The sequence below is a fragment of the Nanorana parkeri genome, unplaced genomic scaffold (genome assembly GCF_000935625.1).
Source record: "Nanorana parkeri isolate BGI_ZX_2015 unplaced genomic scaffold, ASM93562v1 scaffold106, whole genome shotgun sequence".
In the NCBI taxonomy this organism is placed as follows: Eukaryota; Metazoa; Chordata; class Amphibia; order Anura; family Dicroglossidae; genus Nanorana; species Nanorana parkeri.
This window is the reverse complement of record NW_017306374.1, coordinates 293,961-312,397: the sequence shown is the minus strand read 5'-3', so window position 1 is coordinate 312,397 and position 18,437 is coordinate 293,961. Positions and strand designations below refer to the sequence as shown.

The window sequence follows — 18,437 nt, the reverse complement described above, 5'->3', positions numbered from 1 at the left end:
CCCCCAATATATACTTTTCTTTTTTCAGTCTTCTAGCCAGTCCAGTGATGCACAGGAGGCTCTTTTTCTTTGGGTGTCATTTGGGTGTACGGGCATTCTTCCAGGACTTACCTAATGACTCTTTGTCCTTGAGTACTGTAAGCCCTGACTGCGTGATGACGTGTCCCATAGGGATGTGTGCACAACAGGCTGGGCCCAAAGGAAATGGACAGAATGACAGAGTGTTGTCCGCCCTGAAGAGGACTGCTGGCACTGGGCCAAGGAGAAAGTCGTGAGAGGGTAACTACAGATTGGCAATATTATTTATATACAGAAGGGAGGAATAAAAAGAGTTAAATAAATATTTCCTGGAGTTCTACTTTCAGTGTGGTATGCACTGAACATGTACTGAACATGTAATTATGGTTGTATACATCTTTTTCTCTGATCCTCCTACTTTTGTTATGCAGGGAAAGGGTTATTAGTGTTGTCTGGTGCAAAGTGGTTCCAGCACCGCAAGCTGCTGACCCCGGGGTTCCATTATGATGTTCTGAAACCATATGTGAGAGTGATGTCAGACTGCGCTAATGTGATGCTGGTAAGGAGCAATCAGTGTTAGGATGCAGACTAGCCTTGTAGAGGGTGAGCTAGTGAGGAGTTGCCCACCATTTTCCCAAAAGGGGGAAACTGACCTGTAATGAATTTCCAAATACTGCCATTACTGATCTCTCCTTCTAAAAAGGCTAGTGCCCCGGCAATCATGTTGATCTAACAGTTGAGTAGCTGACCCAAAGCAAGTTGCAACTGAACTCCAGGCAGATAAAAGAAACACAAATTAATGTAACTCTCTAATCAACAAATTCAAGCAGTGTAGGTACCTGAATATAACTTCATATCAGCCGGTTGCAGATCTTGTACAGCAGAGCTTAGATTGGGTGATATATAAGCAGCTCAAGGATCAGTTTTGCTGCAGTGATAATTTACTAACAAAAAACACACTGATAGGAGTAGAGAGCCAGGTGACGGAGAGATGAACTCATCAGTCTGCTGCTTCTCCTTTCACTGTCCAGTCACAGGGTGGGGGAGGGACAAGACATGTGTCAGGCCCCATACTTCTCTTATAAATGGTTTACTTTAAAGGTTACAAAACTCATGTTTAAATGTGTAAAGCCCAACTCCACACAAAACGTTTTTTAATTTAATTTGGTTAGAACAAGGAAGAATTAGAGCCTCTGTTAGGGTTTTATTGCTGTGTTCCTACAGGCGTGATTTCCCCTCACTTGTTGTCAAAGCAGAACAAAAAATTGTAGAGTGAAGAAGGGTTAGAATTGACAGTGTTTTTATTGATGTCTGTGTGCTCCTGTTCTAGTGACAACGGTACCTCCCATTTCTTCACCTGGAATCACAGAGACAGGAAATGAGGGAAAATCTCACCAGTGTGGTCACAGGCAGCAATGAAAATTATGGATTCACCCAAATTTTGGCAACCAAAACATTTTGGCCAAAAATGGTACTTTGGGCAAAATGCTGAAAGTACCATAACGGCCAAAAATGCTTCAGAAAATTCCGTGCATCTCTAGCTTCTCTTGTGCCTGCTGGACGCCGGTCTGTGTGCCCTCTGATGCCCGCTGCTCTTTCCCACCTGTGTCGGCAGAGGCAGTGGGGATCCGAGGGGGCACAGACCGGTGTCCAGCGGGGAGGAGACCGCACAGGATGCCAAGAAGAGCAGTGCGGGGAGGAGAGACCTGTCACAGGAGGCTGAGCTCTCCTCCCGCACTGCCCCGCAGTGACAGGCGGAGGAGACAGGGTGAAGAGCGGAATACAAGCGCTTAGTGATCAGGACTGATCGCTGAGTGTTTGTAAATAATGTGCTTTAAATAGTATGCTTACTGTGTCCCCAGTTATAAATGAACACTTCCTGTTCATTCAGGATTGTGGATATAGTAACTGGTACTATTTCCACAGTTTATGAATGGACAGGGTCTGTTTAGACCCCTGATGGTTCCCCAGAGCCCCCGGCAGTACAGTAAAAATAAAATAAATAAAAATTAAATAATTTAAAAAAAATGAAAATGTTTTTTTTAAAACATCATTTTTGGGTTTGATTTCGGCTTAAAAATTCCATTTTAGCGCATCCTTAATGAAAACCAGACAGAAGAGTTTATTTTCCCTACTCTATCCAAAACAAACAAAAATGATAGATGTAGTCTGAAAAATTGTTGTATTAACATAATCTTTCTTCTTTGATCTTTATTAGGACAAATGGGAGAGTCTGGTCTCAGAGAAGAAGTCTTTAGAACTGTTCCATCATGTCAGCCTCATGACGCTGGACAGCATTATGAAGTGTGCCTTCAGTTACCAGAGCAACTGCCAGAATGACAGGTCAGTATCTTCTGAGCGGTATTAAAAGATTTTTTATTTTTCCTGCTCCATTCACACCAGCAGCATGCACTGCTATTCATCCGTTGGTGTGCACTGAAGGGAAGCGGTGCAATGTGAATCGGAATGTCAGCAGATCGCACTGTGTACTTTTTTAAATTAAAATATCCCAAAGTGGTATTTTATTCAGTTCTATTTCCCCCAGCACATTGCGATGCGGAGTACTGCACTGCAACATGGGGGGGTGGGGGGTGGGCTGAAAAAAGTACTGTCTGTAGCACTTTGTTGCTACTTTTTGCTAATGATGTAAACTAACTCTGTAGTAAGACCCCTTTCACACTGAGCGGTTTGTCACGCGATTTCCACGCAATGTCGCTCAATGTAGCTTTTCCAATGCATTTCAATGGAGCTGTTCACAGCTCAATGTCTCCTGTAGCTCATCGCTCAAGCTTGTAGCTCGAATATGACCTATTTTTCGGCGGATGTCACGCAATTTGGCCCCAATAGACCCAATGGTGTCGCTCAATGTTGCGCATTACCGGCGATATTGCACGACTTTGCCGCGCGATACAGAAATGTCATTTTTGCACAGTAATATGGAAGGAAGGAATGATGTAACATCAAGACCACTTTTGATTGGTTGCAGCCCAATGTAGCAGCGACGAAGTCCCTCCCAAAAGTCGCGCTACGTAGCGCAAATAAATGTGCAATGTAGTTCGATGTAGCTCAATGTAGCTCATGTTGCTCAGCTCTAAATCACGCGGAAAACGCGCAATTTTTCATGTCACTCAGTGTGAATGGGGTCTAAGCAAGGCGACTTGCCTTGTCTATGCGTTAGGACTGCGTTGACGCATCTAGTGTGAACCGACCCTTTGGCTTTTTGCTATGAGGACAGCTGGTGGCTGAAAGAGATTATTGCATGGCATAGACTTCTCACATTGTGTCCCCTCACAGTGAGAGTGAATACATCAAGGCTGTGTATGAGCTGTCCTATCTGGTGGATCGACGATTCCGCTTCTTCCCCTACCATAGTGATCTCATCTTCAACCTGAGCCCCCAAGGATTCCGCTTCCGAAGGGCACTAAGAACAGCTCATGAACACACAGGTAAGTGTCAACTTATGCTATTTGTTTGGCTGTCTCTGGCTTCAGCACTAGATCAGTCACTGACCTGCAGTAAATTTTCTAAAGGGAAAATAACAACATAATATCCATTATAACATCACGATGTTCATTTAATTGAAACTGTTCTGTTTCAAGAGCCGCTTTATTATTTGACATACAGTACCTCCTTTGGACCGTGACCCTTCCAGGCAGTATGGTCACCAGCTGGAATAGCGCAATCCACAGACAGTGTAACTCTCCAATAAGACACAAAAAGCTTAAATCCCATATAGCATAGTTTTACTTCTCGACGTACATTACAGAGGATGTTGGCTGGTCACATGAAGTGTAAAAAGACAAAGATCTTCCAAGCCTAGTGTCTGCAATGTGGGCTAGCTCATATAATTAGTGATGGGCCGAACACACCTGAGTTCAGTTCTAACTCAAACTTTAGAACATGGAAAAAGTTCTAACTCGAACTTAGAACTCAATGAAAGTCTATGGGACCAGAACTCGGAAAATCAAATGTCCCCATTTGGAAGGCTTACAGTATATGGAAGTTATTGGCCATACAATAGGTATGAGGATTTGGGTACTGCCCTGGGGTACATGTATCAATGCAAAAAAAACATTAAAAAAGAATACAGTTTTTAAAGGAGCAGTGATTTTAACATCGCTTAAAGTAAAACAATGAAAACGAAAAATTCCTTTAAATATCGTGCCCCGGGGGTCCCCTTAAACTGCCTGTAAAGTAGCACATCTGTACAATGTATATATATAGAACCTGCTGCAGCAAAAAGTGACACTTATGAAGAAAAAAATGACATTTCAATTGCCGGTAATTGGTTTTCCCTTAATCTTGTAAACAACTGCTTGGGGAGGCAGGCTGTGTGAAGAGGCCACATTTTAGGACACTCGAAACAAGGTTAGAGATATTTTGGATGAATTCTGGTGTCTCTTTTACAGACATTTGATGAAAGTAACAACAGGTGCTTTAAAGCCAGTTTACTTTTTAAACCTGCTTATTGGAATAAACATATCTGCACCAGGAAAGGCGCCCCTCTTTGTGCTTTTTTTTCAGATGTCCCAGTTCCCCTAACTGTACTGGGGTTGCGCCCTGCACATATGCCCAGCACTTCTTCCTTGTGAGGGATAAGGATTGCCCCTGGCGCTTCTAAACAAAAACTTTACAAGTACTGTATATAGTACTAACATGCTGCATAAAGCACTGACACCTAGTTAGCTTACACTACACCTGACTATACCTACTACACCTAGCTCTATCATTACCTCCAGCAAAACACTACATAAGGTTGTGGTGTAAGCAGCCTTATACAGTGTGGGGCTGGGACTTAGCTGTGAGCTATGATTGGGCAAAGTCATCATTACTTTGCCAATTCATGGCTCTTACAGTGCACTGTGCCGTGATTGGGCAAAGTGTTGCACCTGACCTACCTCAACATAATAATATACAATGCAATACATAGCAATATCATGGAAATAGCTGAATATAACATTGGCGGTGGCAGCACAGAAACAACAACTGTAACATGTTTTTCCGATACAGAAAATGTGATCGAAAAGCGGAAAGAATCTCTTAAACAGGACAGCGAGCTGGAGAAGATCAGCCAGAAGAGACACTTGGACTTTCTTGACATTCTTCTGTATGCCAAGGTACCAAATCCATACTAAAATAGATGGACTACTTGACATAGATGACATCATTTTCATCAAATGAATCCTGCATCTAAGGTTTTAACAGTATCCATATGTAAGATTTTAGTAGATGATTAAAATAGAATTGTTATCAAGGAAACCTTTCCAAACAAATGTGGGTTCTCATTGTTGACTTGTCATTCTGTAAATACGATTTTCCTGGCTATAATGCTGATCCTCTTACTCCAAACCTTGGAGTCACTGACCTGGAATAAGTGTGAGTTGCCAATCTGCATTTGTTCTTGGTCAGTGTCTCAGGATACATTGAAGCCAGAGGTCAGCATAACAGCTAGGTGGCTAGCATTTTCACAAGAAGATCTCTGTTGGCAGTCCCCCTGTTTCTCTTTGGACTAAGGGGGCAAAGTGACCCACCGTTGCCTTTCTGGCCAAGAATCTCGTAGAAGACACCTACTAAGTGTGATTTTGTTGCCCATAATGGCAGCTAATACAGGACAAGAAGCAGCACAGCAAAGTTAAATAAATAGTATAAGGGGGAATAGGCTCAATTGGCAACAGAAATCCATGCATGACACAGGCATAAAATCCATAGCATTAAACAGACACAACATGCTGATATGAGATACTAACTAAACCTATATCAGGGAGGGAGAGAGATTCTACAAGGGGAGGCCAATAAGTTCTTACCCTCACCATGATCTAGATGTGCTAGGGATCTGAAATTGTGTTATTGTAGGTCGTGGTGAATTATAGTTAGAGCCAAGAGAAATGAAGTAGGTGTCATGCCGGACAAAGTTGAAGCGAGGAAGAAGAGGGCCCCCCAGATTGTGCCGCTCCTTCCCTGCCGCGCTGCAAGGCGCAGCATGTACGGGCGGCTGTGCGGCAGGGATAGAGAGGCCGTCACTGGTCCCGCAGAATGTGCTGCAGGCACCGCCGGGCAGCACATTCTGCTGTGAGGACCCTCTCCTCTTGTGTGGGGGGGATGCTGGTGTAATGGGATTCTGTAGTGTTGTCTGCTATTATAATATATTGTAATACTTGTAGTCCCGCATAGCTGGTGGTATTCTACAGCAATACAGAATAGCTCCAACTATGTAGGACTACAATTCCCAGCAATGCATTATAGTGGGGGGGGATGCTGGTGTATTGGTATTCTGCATACCTGACTTTTATTATAATGTGTTGCTGGGACTTGTAGTCCCGCATAGCTGGTGGTATTCTGCATTGCTGTATGATTATACAGCAATGCAGAATAGCTCCAACTGCAGAATAGTCCCAGCAATGCATTATATTTTTAAGTAGGGATACACCACTGCCAATACTGGGCATTTTAACGAGTACTTAGACTCATGAAAATGCCCCAATACTAAATGCAGATACCGGTACTCTGTCGAGAACGCCGACTTAGTCGAATTTGCCGACCTCAGCATCTGCGTTTGCGCACAGACCAGTGTGATTGAGGAAACCGGGATTTATTCACAAAGTATTTCATTAAAATCGTTAATTGTGATCGTTAATAATATTCCATCCGTCACTTACTGCCATGGATGGTATATTATTAACGGTCGCAATTAACCATTACAAACGAATGGTTAATTGTGACCGTTAATTGTGGTATTTACTTTGTAAATAAATGCCGGTTTCCTCGGTAATCCCGTCTGTAAGCAAGTGCAGATACTGGGTCAGCGTTCTCGACAGAACACCGCACTAAAATTTTAAACAAGCGGCTGCCTTCCTGCTGGGGACCTTGGCAGCCTTCCTGTTAACATGCGGTGCCATGGCGGTTGGGGGGGGGCCCTTCATGGTTTCTTCCACCAGGGCGCTGAAGGTTCTAGTTACGCCTCTGTACCGAGCTGTGATTAGGTTCCTCCATCTTCAAGGGAAATCTGCCCAGCCTGTATATCCAGTATATATGTGCAACCACACTTGAATTCTCTCTTCCATCGTTTGACAGTCTCATACGATGAACAGTTCTCTCCATACACAGCTGACATCTCTTTATGGATTATTTGGTCAGATTTCCCTTGAAAATGAAGGAACCTAATCACAGCTCGGTATTCAACTTTGTCCGGCATGATACCTTCTTCATTTCTAAATCCTTTGATGCGGTACCTGAAAAGTCCCTATATTCTTGGAAGAAGGACTTTCTCTAGGGAGTATGTCACAAGAGCAACAACCAACCAGTAACAGGTTTACTAACAGACTAACAGACCACTTACCTGTTCCTATGCATATCCATATCCATATTCGTTTGTTTGCTAGCCAGACCAGTGAGATATCTCTTTCTGCTCCTTTGCTAGTGGTTGAGAATTTGCAGCACCGTGTCCCAACAGGGAAGCGTTTCCATAAGAGCAAATGGTTATCTTCACTTGGTGTGATTCTTCGCCAGTAGCAGAATAACTCGACTTCGCAACAGCAATAATCCAAAATTTTAAGTCCACTCATGATGTTAGGATATGAGTATAAAACATGCCTATGCTCACCCAATTTCACCACAATATGGGCATATAAGATGATTTCTGGGTGGAGCCTGTATGGACTAGGCCAGGGCTTTTGTCTTGGCCTGAGTTTTATATTATAATATGTTGGAAGGTTTGCTAATATGGTATTTTGGTAATCCATCAGGATGAAAATGGTAAGGGTCTGTCTGATGAGGACTTGCGTGCAGAGGTTGACACATTCATGTTTGAGGGACACGATACAACAGCCAGCGGGATCTCCTGGACATTATACTGTATGGCTTTATACCCCGAACACCAGGACAAATGTCGGGAGGAGATCAGAGAGCTGCTGGGAGGTCGAAAATTCTTGGAATGGTGAGAACATGTTATCTTAATGTCTGATCAATGCCTGTAATAGGATGACCTACTGTCACAAAGGGGCGAGGGAGGCCGAAAGATGCACAAGGTATCACAATCCATTGCACATACTTGGAAATGACCAGCATACTGACGAATCATCATGAGAACCCAAATTTCAGCAATCTGGACATAGGCAACAACAAATAACACACACTCTAATATCTTAGCTGCCACTACTCACACCTTGCGAGAAGCCTTGGTCCTGACACCTCCAATCAGTATAGTCTGCACTCAAGCAAAGAGGCACACAAGATTTAGTAGACCACACACACTTTTCTTACCAGCACTTACATGCTATCTTAACCAGGAATGGGAAAGGTACAAAACGTTACAGAAAGCAGAAGTTACAAAGTAAAACATAAATACACAAACAGTATAAAAAATAAAATGGATAAAACTTGCAGAAAAAGTATTTCACCTTCTCCAAGGGGTTGTATAAAACACGTAGACCATACCCCCAACATAGGTGACATAGTCATAGTACATAGGTGGGAACCCTCAAATTGGACCAAGATTTGATTGCAGATCTCCATTTTATACCTTAGAGATCAAAGTGAGTTGTCACCCACTCAGACTATACAATGGGATGGAATAGGTTGGCTGTTGGATCTTTCGCAATTAGCACTGGTAGGATTTTGGTTATCAAGATCTTCAAGCTCTCATAACTGTGTTGAGTTATGAATGTTGAATCCAAAAGTAAGAATATTAGTTTTAAGATGTTCTGCTATGTATGCAGATACTTTACACTTAGCAGAACCAGTAGCAACATAAAAAGGACCCACATTATCAATTCTCTCCCATATCTACAATAAAGCATGGAATGCAGTGAAATGCGGTACAGTCGTTTCTTGGTGAGGCATTCCCCAGCCCGCCCCCACCAAACCCAGCCCTGCCACAAGCATGCTGAAGCTACTCCCACATCCCACCTAAGCCCCACCCCCATCCCGACGAAGCCCCGGCTAATGTGAAGAAGGGAGGGAGGAGACAGGGAGGAGCCTCTCGGTCCCTCACTTGCTCGTCACTGCTGAGGCATCGAGATCGATGTGGGATTTCTTTTCTTTTTTTTGATTGGACAGCTTGGACCAATGGCGCTTTGCCATTGGTCCAAACCATCTACAGAGCTTACGCCTCTAACAAAGAGTAGAGGCATCTCTTGCCTCACTAGTTAGGTTACACAAGCAGTAGGGAAGCCCGCTGCTGTGTAACCTAACTACCTGTCAAAAGCCGGATGCAGCGCTGCCTGTAATTAACAGGCAGCGCTCGGTCCATGACAGGTTACACAGTGGGGAGGCTTTCCCTGCTGTGTAACCTGTTACAAGCCGATCTAAATAGAGAAAAGCTGTCAGCTTCAGAGTTGAAGCTGACAGCTTTTTCCTCCATAATACTAGGTGAGGCTCTGCCTCCCCTGCCTCCCCTGACCGCACGTCCCTGATGGAATGTTTGGAGTCTAACATCTCATCTCTGCACAACCTGGGTCTTGCACAACATTTTATCATTTTATTATTGTGCAGTGCACATAATGGGAGTAATAATTCAATACATTTTCCAGAATCCTCAATGACAGAGATAGAAACATTTGTCTCAGAGACCAGGCTGTGCTAATTGGGATGCAGATGCAGAGACTGCTGTCCACTGAGAACAGACTTTGAAGTTAATTTGCTCCCACTGTGGGGTGTATTAACCATTTGGAATTAATTCAACACTGCACTGCTAAAATATAATGTACATAGGCGAGTGCATCTCCGAAACCACAACAGTGGACGTCGTGTTTTCAGTCACTGAGTCGGTGGAGAGATAACAAAGATCTCTCTGACCGGCTCAGCGATACAGAACACAGTAGTACTTGCCTCTTACATTCCTCACATAACAGCCGCAGTCCTCGGTGCCTGGAAAGCTGCGAGGGAGCGTGGCTGCAGTTTCCCATCCAATCAGGAAGCCGGGTGGATGGTCACATAACGCATGTGTTTGTTTGTATGCTCACCCTAATGCAATAGTCTGTGCACACCTATGGTAATGTATATTCTGAATCAACTGGATTTTGACAGACCTGTTCTGTGATTTTCAAAACGTTTATGAAAATATGGAACTCTGCACATGCTTTTCCAGGGCCACTGCTGGATTCTGTGTTTATTCACTACAGAGAATGCAGCAGAAGGGATGAGACTTCCAAACTTGGATTTGTAATGGGAGAGGCTTACAGCTAAGAATTCCATGTATAAGGGTCTAGTTGGTTAAACCCACTTTTGTTCATGCACAACATTAACAGATTTGGGTGGACTGAGCCCTTAAAGTGACAATAGACTCAGGAGTTAAACCTTAGAAATACATTCAAGTACCTCAACTATTACCAAAAATTTATCTTATTTGTGTATCACTCGGCTGTGGATCCTCAAATCATCTCTGAATTGGTGGTGACGTTGTCCTTCCTTCTGGAGGGGGCTACTTTTGTCCCCATGGTCCCTGTGTGTGTTGTAGAGTAGTCACCACTCCAAGCTCACTCTTGTAATGGACTACAATCTCATGTTTAGTTTACTGATTTGTATTGAGATTATAGTCCATCACAGGAGTGAGCTTGGAGCAGTGACTACTTTACAACACACACAGGGACCATGGGGAACAAAAAAAGCCCACATTCAGAAGGAAGGACAGTGTCAGCATGAATTCAGAGATGATTTAAGGATTGATATACAAATAAGATACATTTTGGTTAATAATGAAGGTGCTTGAATGTATTTTTAAGGTTTAACTCCTGAGTTTGGTGTCAGTTTAAGCAGTTTTAATGGTGGGTGGGAAGTAGGGGTTGGAATGGCACCCTGCCTTATTAATGATAGAATTAGGGCAGGTTCACACCATTTTCCGGACCACACCTGGTCCGGAAAATGGTGTGAATCTGTCTGTAGTTCCAGTGCATTCCAGACCAGATAAAATGAGACATGCAGTATTTTTCTGGTCTGAAACAGACTGCGCTGGTGTGAATAGAGGTCAGAAATAGTATAGGGATACATTAGGATGCATTTTGGGTCCGGAAACAATCTGGTCTGGTCTGCAGATGAACTAGATGTGGTGTGAATGGGTCCTGTGACCAGGAAAAGATGGATAGTTCATGATACTACAGGGAAAAAGTAATATTAAAGTAAAACGATGGCCAATTAAAACAAAATATTTGCTGCAACACTTAATTATAAATGCATCTGCACGCACAGTTTGTCCCCTTGCAAAGTCCCACAAATACTTGTTGTTTCTCATAGTGAAGTGCACCTAAAGAAGCTTCCTGTGATGAAGTATCCTGAATTAAGAATTGCCACTCTTGTAGGTTGTGCCTGCATACACTACAGTGGGATGAAATATGTTTCGGAGAGGTGGCCATCACTGACAAAGTGACAGCTTTGTCACTGCTGATTCCCAATCCTGTAGCAGCACCTGGCCACACCTAGTCCCGCCCACTGCTTACTTGATTGACAGCACTGGCTTTGTTGCGGAAACCCTCCCACTGTGAGCTGCAGTGTCTGGGAGGGAAAGATTGTGAGACTCAAAAAAGGAGGATTTGCTACAGTCAGGGAAGGTAAAGAAAGTTTTTTGTTTACTTTATGAGACTTGTGAATCACATAAAACCTGAATTTGACACTTGATCAGAATGTCATACAGGGGACTTTAGCTATGCCTTAACCCATGTGGTACAGTAGATAGGGTATCATTACGCAGTGCTAGAATGCTGAGTGTATAAACAATGAGGCTTCCCCACCCCTCACATGTATTCTATACTTTTGTATTTGGTTTATACTTACCTTACCACATTTTATAGACTGGTCACATGACATGCGACATACATATTCTCTTATTCTTTGCATCTTCTTCAGCTAATGGCAGTCCTCAATGATGCAGAGTGTATCACTCTATATGAACGAAGGGCTGTGGTGATGTCCACCAGTAGGTGGGTCCATGACACCTTGCACTTACAGGTTGTGCTTAGTCTTCTGAGTGCCATTCAACCTGGAAGACTGAGGACATCTAGTCAGAGAATTACATTTCTGCAGGTGACAACACCAGAAAAGAGTTAAGTATTGCAGCTTGCAGTTAAGTAATGCAGGAGATTATTAAATTAAAACTGCCTAGGTTTGAGTTTTATACATTTTTTATATTTTATTTTTGTGTGTGATCAGGGATGATCTGGGTAAGATGCCATACACCACCATGTGTATTAAGGAGAGCATGCGCCTATATCCACCAGTGCCAGGAGTGGCCCGTCAACTTGCCTCACCCGTCACCTTCCCTGATGGCCGGAGCTTGCCTAAAGGTCAGTCATCACAATTCCTTATGCCTGCTGAATGTGCCTAGACAATGCACCAGGAAATGTAACGATATGTAAAGTAATTCCCACAGCAGTCTATATTTCGTATTACTAATTGCAGGTGCTACAAACCAGTACTTTCTCCTAATAAGTTCTGCGGATATGTAAGCAGGGATGACCTTAGGCTTGAATGGAACCCTCCCCCCACCATCAGCTGTGGGTTGATGCATCCCCTGCCCCACAGCTGACACATAATCAAAGGGGTGGGAGTCTTGTGCTGATGTATTTTTTATGGTCACCTGGCCAGATTAGGTCAATTCCCTCCCCAGATTGGGTGTCATAGAAGGTGCTTCCTCTTGTGTTTGGGCGGAGTTCCTTCAGGGTTCGGAGGAGCTCAGGTTCATATAGGATTCTGTCCATACCGGAGCTCATCACTCTATGTTAGGTGCTATCCATAGACGTTTTGGTCTTTTTCATAGATGACTTTGATTTTTCTCCTTCTGATAACATACAAATATATACCTGTGTGCAAAACCAACAAATATTTTTATACTAAATATAAGTGACAAATATCTACCCAAAAAAATCACCAAATAAAGTCTCTTTCCCAAGAAACAATGGGGGGAATTTATCAAAACCGGAGCAGACAGAATCTTGAGCAGTTGCCCATGCCAACCAATCAGCTTCCGTTTTTCATTTTCAAAGCTTAAAGAAGAGCTCAGGGCAAAAAAAAACCTCAACCCCTGCAGTGGGGCTAGCCCTACGCTGCAAGGGTTAGGTGCTCGTTTCGTCTAGGTAGCTAAAATAGCAGAGATATACTCACCCGAACCATGATCCTGACTGGCTGCTGGACTGACTGGCTGCTAGCAATGGAATGTCCCTTGGCATCCTCACATCATGTAGGACGTGATGACTTACAGGACCTTAAACCGCTGGACCAGAGGAGAAGACAGGCTGAAGGGACCGGTCTAGCAGCCAGCTGGCATCATGGTTCGGGGGAGTATGCCTCTTTTATTTTAGCTACCTAGACAAAACGAGCACTTAACCCTTGCAGTGCCTTGTATTTTTTTTACATTTACAGTCAGTGGAATTTGCTGTTTAATAAATGTGATTATTTCACAGTGGGTGGTTTGTTAAATAGCGCAGAGTTTCACATAGATTAATACATATTTGTGATTGCCGGTAACAGTTCTTAAAGTGACTCTGTCACTATAGAGTCAGAGTTCACATAACCCCAGCCTGTAATAGAAGATACTGCACACTTACCTTTCCTATGTGCTAAAACTCCAAACTGCTAATCTCCGGCCAATGCAGATATCCAACACTCCCGGGTGTGAGTACCTGTTCTCCCCACCTCACACTGTGAGGTATTCATACACATCCAAAGTGTGTTGTGGAATACCTGCAGGGATCAGCCACAGAGTGAAGTTTCAACACACCTGGTGGTCAGGAACGATAGGTATCTTCTTTTATAAATTAGGATTTTTTCACTGTCTTTTCAAGTTATATTTTGTTTTAGGGGCTCATTTATTCTCGGTAACCCCTGAAAAACAAATATCTAATAATACTAATTTACCACTTTAACATCCGAGGTTTACAGACAATGTTCTTATTTTATCTGGCAGATTCCATGGTTTTTCTGAGCATATATGCCATAAACAGATGCCCCAGTGTCTGGGATGATCCAGAGGTAAGTTCGGTCTACTTAAAACATGAGTGGGTATCATAATAATATGTAATTGATTGTTCTATCCTTTTTTAAGAATTATTTTATCCAATGATATTGAAAGCAATTTAGTAAAAGCTATGTAAAAAAAAAACAAGTCATGTCTCCATTTCATGAAATGCACCAATTTTTACATTGTTTGCTGTATATTGTTTGCATGAGCCATGATATGTACTTCTCAAAGGTTGATGATAACGTCTGTTATACATTACGAGATGTGACAGTCAAGGCCTGATTTATTATCTCTGCTGCCCCAAGGCCACGTTCCTCAATGCACCCCCCTCCCTGCCAAACCCCTCCCCAGTAGAGAATGCTAGCCAGATAAGGTGGCAGCAGCGTTAGTTTTAATTTGGTTTGAATGTTTCTTTATTTATACATTTTTTTTGTTTTACTGTTTAAAATTTGTATTTATCTTATTATCTTTTACTTTTTTATTTTTTATATTTTTTTAATCTTATTATTTTTTACTTATTTATCTTTTTATAAGTTTTGTTATCACTTTTTTATTTTTTTATTTTAATTATTATTTCTTATTATTTTTCACTTATTTTTATTAATACAGGAGTTCAAGCAGGGCACTGTGCTGGAACTTCTGTGACGGCTGAGAGCGGAAGGCTACGGGTGCAGCTCTCTCCTCTCACTGTATACACGGAGCAGAGCAGAGAACGGACGTTCTCCGCTCTGCTCTCCGCTCTCCATCCTGAAGATCTCCAGAGAGAGGCAAGGAGAGAGGTACACGGTGGCAGGTGGACAGTCTTGCAGTCTTATTACAAGTGATCTGGTGACATTGCCGAGATCACTTGTAAATGAACGAGCGGCTCTACATTTAGTCGTGTTTGCCCAAAGCAGAGATAAATGTAAAAAACAACTACCCACCCGATGCTGGAACTGAAAGTCCCAGGCGTCAAGAGATTCCACACCCCTGTCGCCCTGAGGCCAGGCCTCAGTGACCTTGTGGGAAATCCGGTCCAGGTGACAGTACATTGCACATTGGCTGTGTACTCCATGTACTAAATATATTTTTCACAATGAGTATTTATAATAAAGATTGAAACAAAGTTCAAAAATGCATTACCCAACCATTACATATTGGTTGTATTACTATCACTGGCACAAGCAAAATCAATAGCCAAGTATCCATAAATTGGCCTTTTGGATGGAGCCAGGGCTCTTCCAAGCATTGTAGGTATCTACTGCTCAGAATTTGTTTAAAGCTATTTTGAATTGGATTTGTATGGATGATGTTAAAGTGTATGTAAAGGCAAAACCTTTTTTTGACTGGGGAAAACTGAGGGTCAATTCACACCAGAATCATTGGGACTGCCCTGGCCACTTTTCTAGTGCAGCCCCAATGCATAGACAAAGCCTTGATTTAACAGGGACAGTTCACACCAATGCGTTGTAGTGGTGTGCAGCGAGAAAACGTACGGTATTCTGCGATTCTTTTCAGGGCAGGATGGCGTTAAAAAAAGAAAAAAAAAAAAGGTAAACAGTGCGAGGATTGGTGCATCAGCACAGTGCATGACATAGCACACCAGCTTCTGTGCTTTAAGTACAGCTTGCTGGCGCGACAGGCCCTTGGTCCCTCTGCCACTTTGGCCCCACAGGGGAGGTTTACCCCTCTATGTGACCTGGTGACCTGGGTTAGGGTTATTTAGATGGTCATGAGGGCAAGAAGTGATCAGAAATCTTCTAAAGGGGACACATTTTTTGGTGACAACTGTGCGGGGAGTTTTCATTGTTCCCAACTAAATCTATCCAGAACTAAAGAAAGACAACAAGTCTAGACATATAAACAAACAAGATCTGTGGCAGTGATAATGCAAAAAAAGGTGAAAAAGAGCTACTAAGCACTAAAACTATATCTTCTATAATACAAAATATTTATCCAATAATATGCCGAGCTGAAGAAAGCATCAAATATAAACAGTGAAATATACAGTACTTACCTGATCTTTGATCCAGCCAGGCTGCTAGACCATTCCCCACAGCCTCTTCTTCCCTGGGCTCCAGCAGTCTAATGACCTGTGTACAAATCTGCCTGAAAAGAAGCTCATTTACTTTTTCAAGCTACCAGCATTTTTACGACAAAATGCTCAGGTGTGAGTAGGAGCATAGAAAACAAAAGGATTTCATGTGTTGAGTGCTTTGTAGCTTCAAGCTACAAGACATCAAGGTGTGAACAGGGTCTAAGGGGTCTATTTTGCTCTCATCTCTTGTTTTGGTGACAACTGTAAAATGTTGTATTTCCCATCATTTTCTGTTTCAGTGACAATGGTCACCAGAACATGGGACAAATAGAGACGGTAAATCCCTGGACACAGGGGTAAAAACCTGACAGGGTTCAGTCATTTCACACTCCATCCAAAATAAAGAGCTTTATCACCGCTATAGTGTATGTAAAGCCCAATAGATATACTTTGATAATGTTGCAATGTTTGTGCTGCTTAGGTTTTCCAAAGTAGACTCCCAGACTTTGTGTTTTTGTCCCATTTGGTATTTTATGTTGCTGGAGATAAATGTAAAATGATACACACATTGTGATTTATTTTCTGCTTTCAGGTTTATGATCCCTTAAGATTTTCACCAGAGAATTCCAATGGCCGACATTCATATGCCTTTGTTCCTTTCTCAGCTGGATCAAGGTATATATCTAATTTGACAGTATGGGATCAATTACATATATGGCTGTCAAGTTTTACAGCTGCCATTTTCTAAGCCAATATCTCTTTTAGGGTAAGTAACCCTTTAAGAAACAATGGGGGAAATTATCAAAACTTGAGCAGACAAAATCGGGAGCAGATTTGCAATGCAACCAATCAGCTTCTATCTCTCTTTTTCAAATCTTAACTGAGCAAACTGATGAGAGATACTGATTGGTTGCCATGGGCACTTGCTCCAGACTCTGCCTGCTCCAGTTTTGATCAATTCCACCCAATCAGCTCATTAAAGCATGTTACTGGTGGATTTTTCATCATCAGTAAGGATGGGCTGCATGTTCGAGTCAACCATAGGTTCGACTCGAACATTGCATGTTCTAGCATTCGCCGAACGCCGAACATTATGGGATGTCGCGGTCTGTTCGATTCATACACTTTTTATGGCCAATAAATTGCATATAAGGCTTCAAAATGGGGACATTTAAATTTCTGAGTTCTACCCCCATAGACTTGCATTGAGTTCTAAGTTCGAGTTAGAACTTTTTCCATGTTCGAAAGTTCGAGTTAGAACCGAACACGGGGGTGTTCGGCTCATCACTAATCATCAGGTTCGGTTTATAAATGTTTTCACAAAAGATTCATACTATTGTCACCCACATTTCTCAAATACATCCATTAGACAATGTGTAAGTGTTGTGTAAATCTAATGTAAAAAAGGTTTATAGATAGACCCCTAAGCTAAAACATCTGTTATTTGCCATATCAAAAGATATAGGAATAAATATAATCAATGATTCACAATTTCAAAGCAGTGAATGTTTACCTACCAGTGGCAGACAATGTAAATGCAGTGAATTATTCTTGAAACCGGAATTTCCCTATGGTGGGCAGTATTGTGGTGAGTATGACTTAATCAGGACCTGTTCAGAGAAACTATCACATTGTCCTACATGAGTGAGATGACAGTGTCTCTTTAACTGAAATCTGACCATTAGTCTGCACTGAGTACACACAGCCACTTCTAGAGCCTTAAAACTGTTCTGGATCCTGAAACTGTTGAAGCCTAATGGGAATAACTATTATCTAGTGGAGCCCTTAGGCTGAATTCTTGAGAAAATTGGCTATCATGACAAAATGGCCACTACTGTACGTAGATGTTCTTCATTGGCTTACATTTATAGCTGATTATTAGATGACTATTGCATTGTACATTCCAGAAACTGCATCGGACAGAACTTTGCTATGCATGAGATAAAAGTCGCCCTCGCATTGACGTTACAGAGATTTGAACTGAGCCCGGACCCTGAAAAAGTGCCAAAGAAAGTCCCCCAGCTAGTTCTACGATCTGTAAATGGTGTCCACGTATATCTGAAGAAAATACCACAGAAAAACTAAGAATTTCATTTGTGTGATTTATCATGTGATGCTGCTTCATTGTTATAGTACTTTATATGTAATAAACAATTATATGAATATTTTAGGTGAGATGGATTTGTATATCTCCAGGGCTTCATCCAAGCCTTCATTGTGCTCTTCACTTTCCCAGGAGGGTTTTTTGTGATGGGTCAGATGTCTGGCTTTTGGGGTCACAAGCAGGGAATACAACTGAGAGATTAGTTGTTTAGAGGATGAGCCCCAAAGGATGGCAATTAATGGGTTTTGAGATATACCATGTCAACTGGACATTGATTGCATGTCGCAACTGAAAGTTACGGTAATACACGGTGTAGGAGAGAATAAAGTTTTCTTTTAGTTGCTGGAGGGATG

The 18,437-nt window shown here is 42.3% G+C and overlaps 1 protein-coding gene across 2 annotated transcripts in view; it reads left to right on the top strand.

The window, feature by feature from the left end:
* LOC108784274 (cytochrome P450 4B1-like) overlaps positions 1–18,078 on the top strand; it is a 30,494-nt gene extending 12,416 nt beyond the window's left edge. Inside the window, exons 4-12 of one of the 2 annotated variants that reach the window (XM_018553030.1) lie at positions 450–577; positions 2,237–2,361; positions 3,313–3,464; positions 5,029–5,135; positions 7,761–7,951; positions 12,157–12,290; positions 13,910–13,974; positions 16,573–16,655; positions 17,888–18,078. In XM_018553030.1, the coding sequence (XP_018408532.1) occupies positions 450–577; positions 2,237–2,361; positions 3,313–3,464; positions 5,029–5,135; positions 7,761–7,951; positions 12,157–12,290; positions 13,910–13,974; positions 16,573–16,655; positions 17,888–18,065 (1,163 nt within the window). In that variant the 3' untranslated portion in view covers positions 18,066–18,078. Of the gene's footprint in view, positions 1–449; positions 578–2,236; positions 2,366–3,312; positions 3,465–5,028; positions 5,136–7,760; positions 7,952–12,156; positions 12,291–13,909; positions 13,975–16,572; positions 16,656–17,887 lie in introns of both variants that reach the window. The other variant, XM_018553031.1, reaches the window with a different exon arrangement.
* Positions 18,079–18,437: the final 359 nt, after the last annotated feature.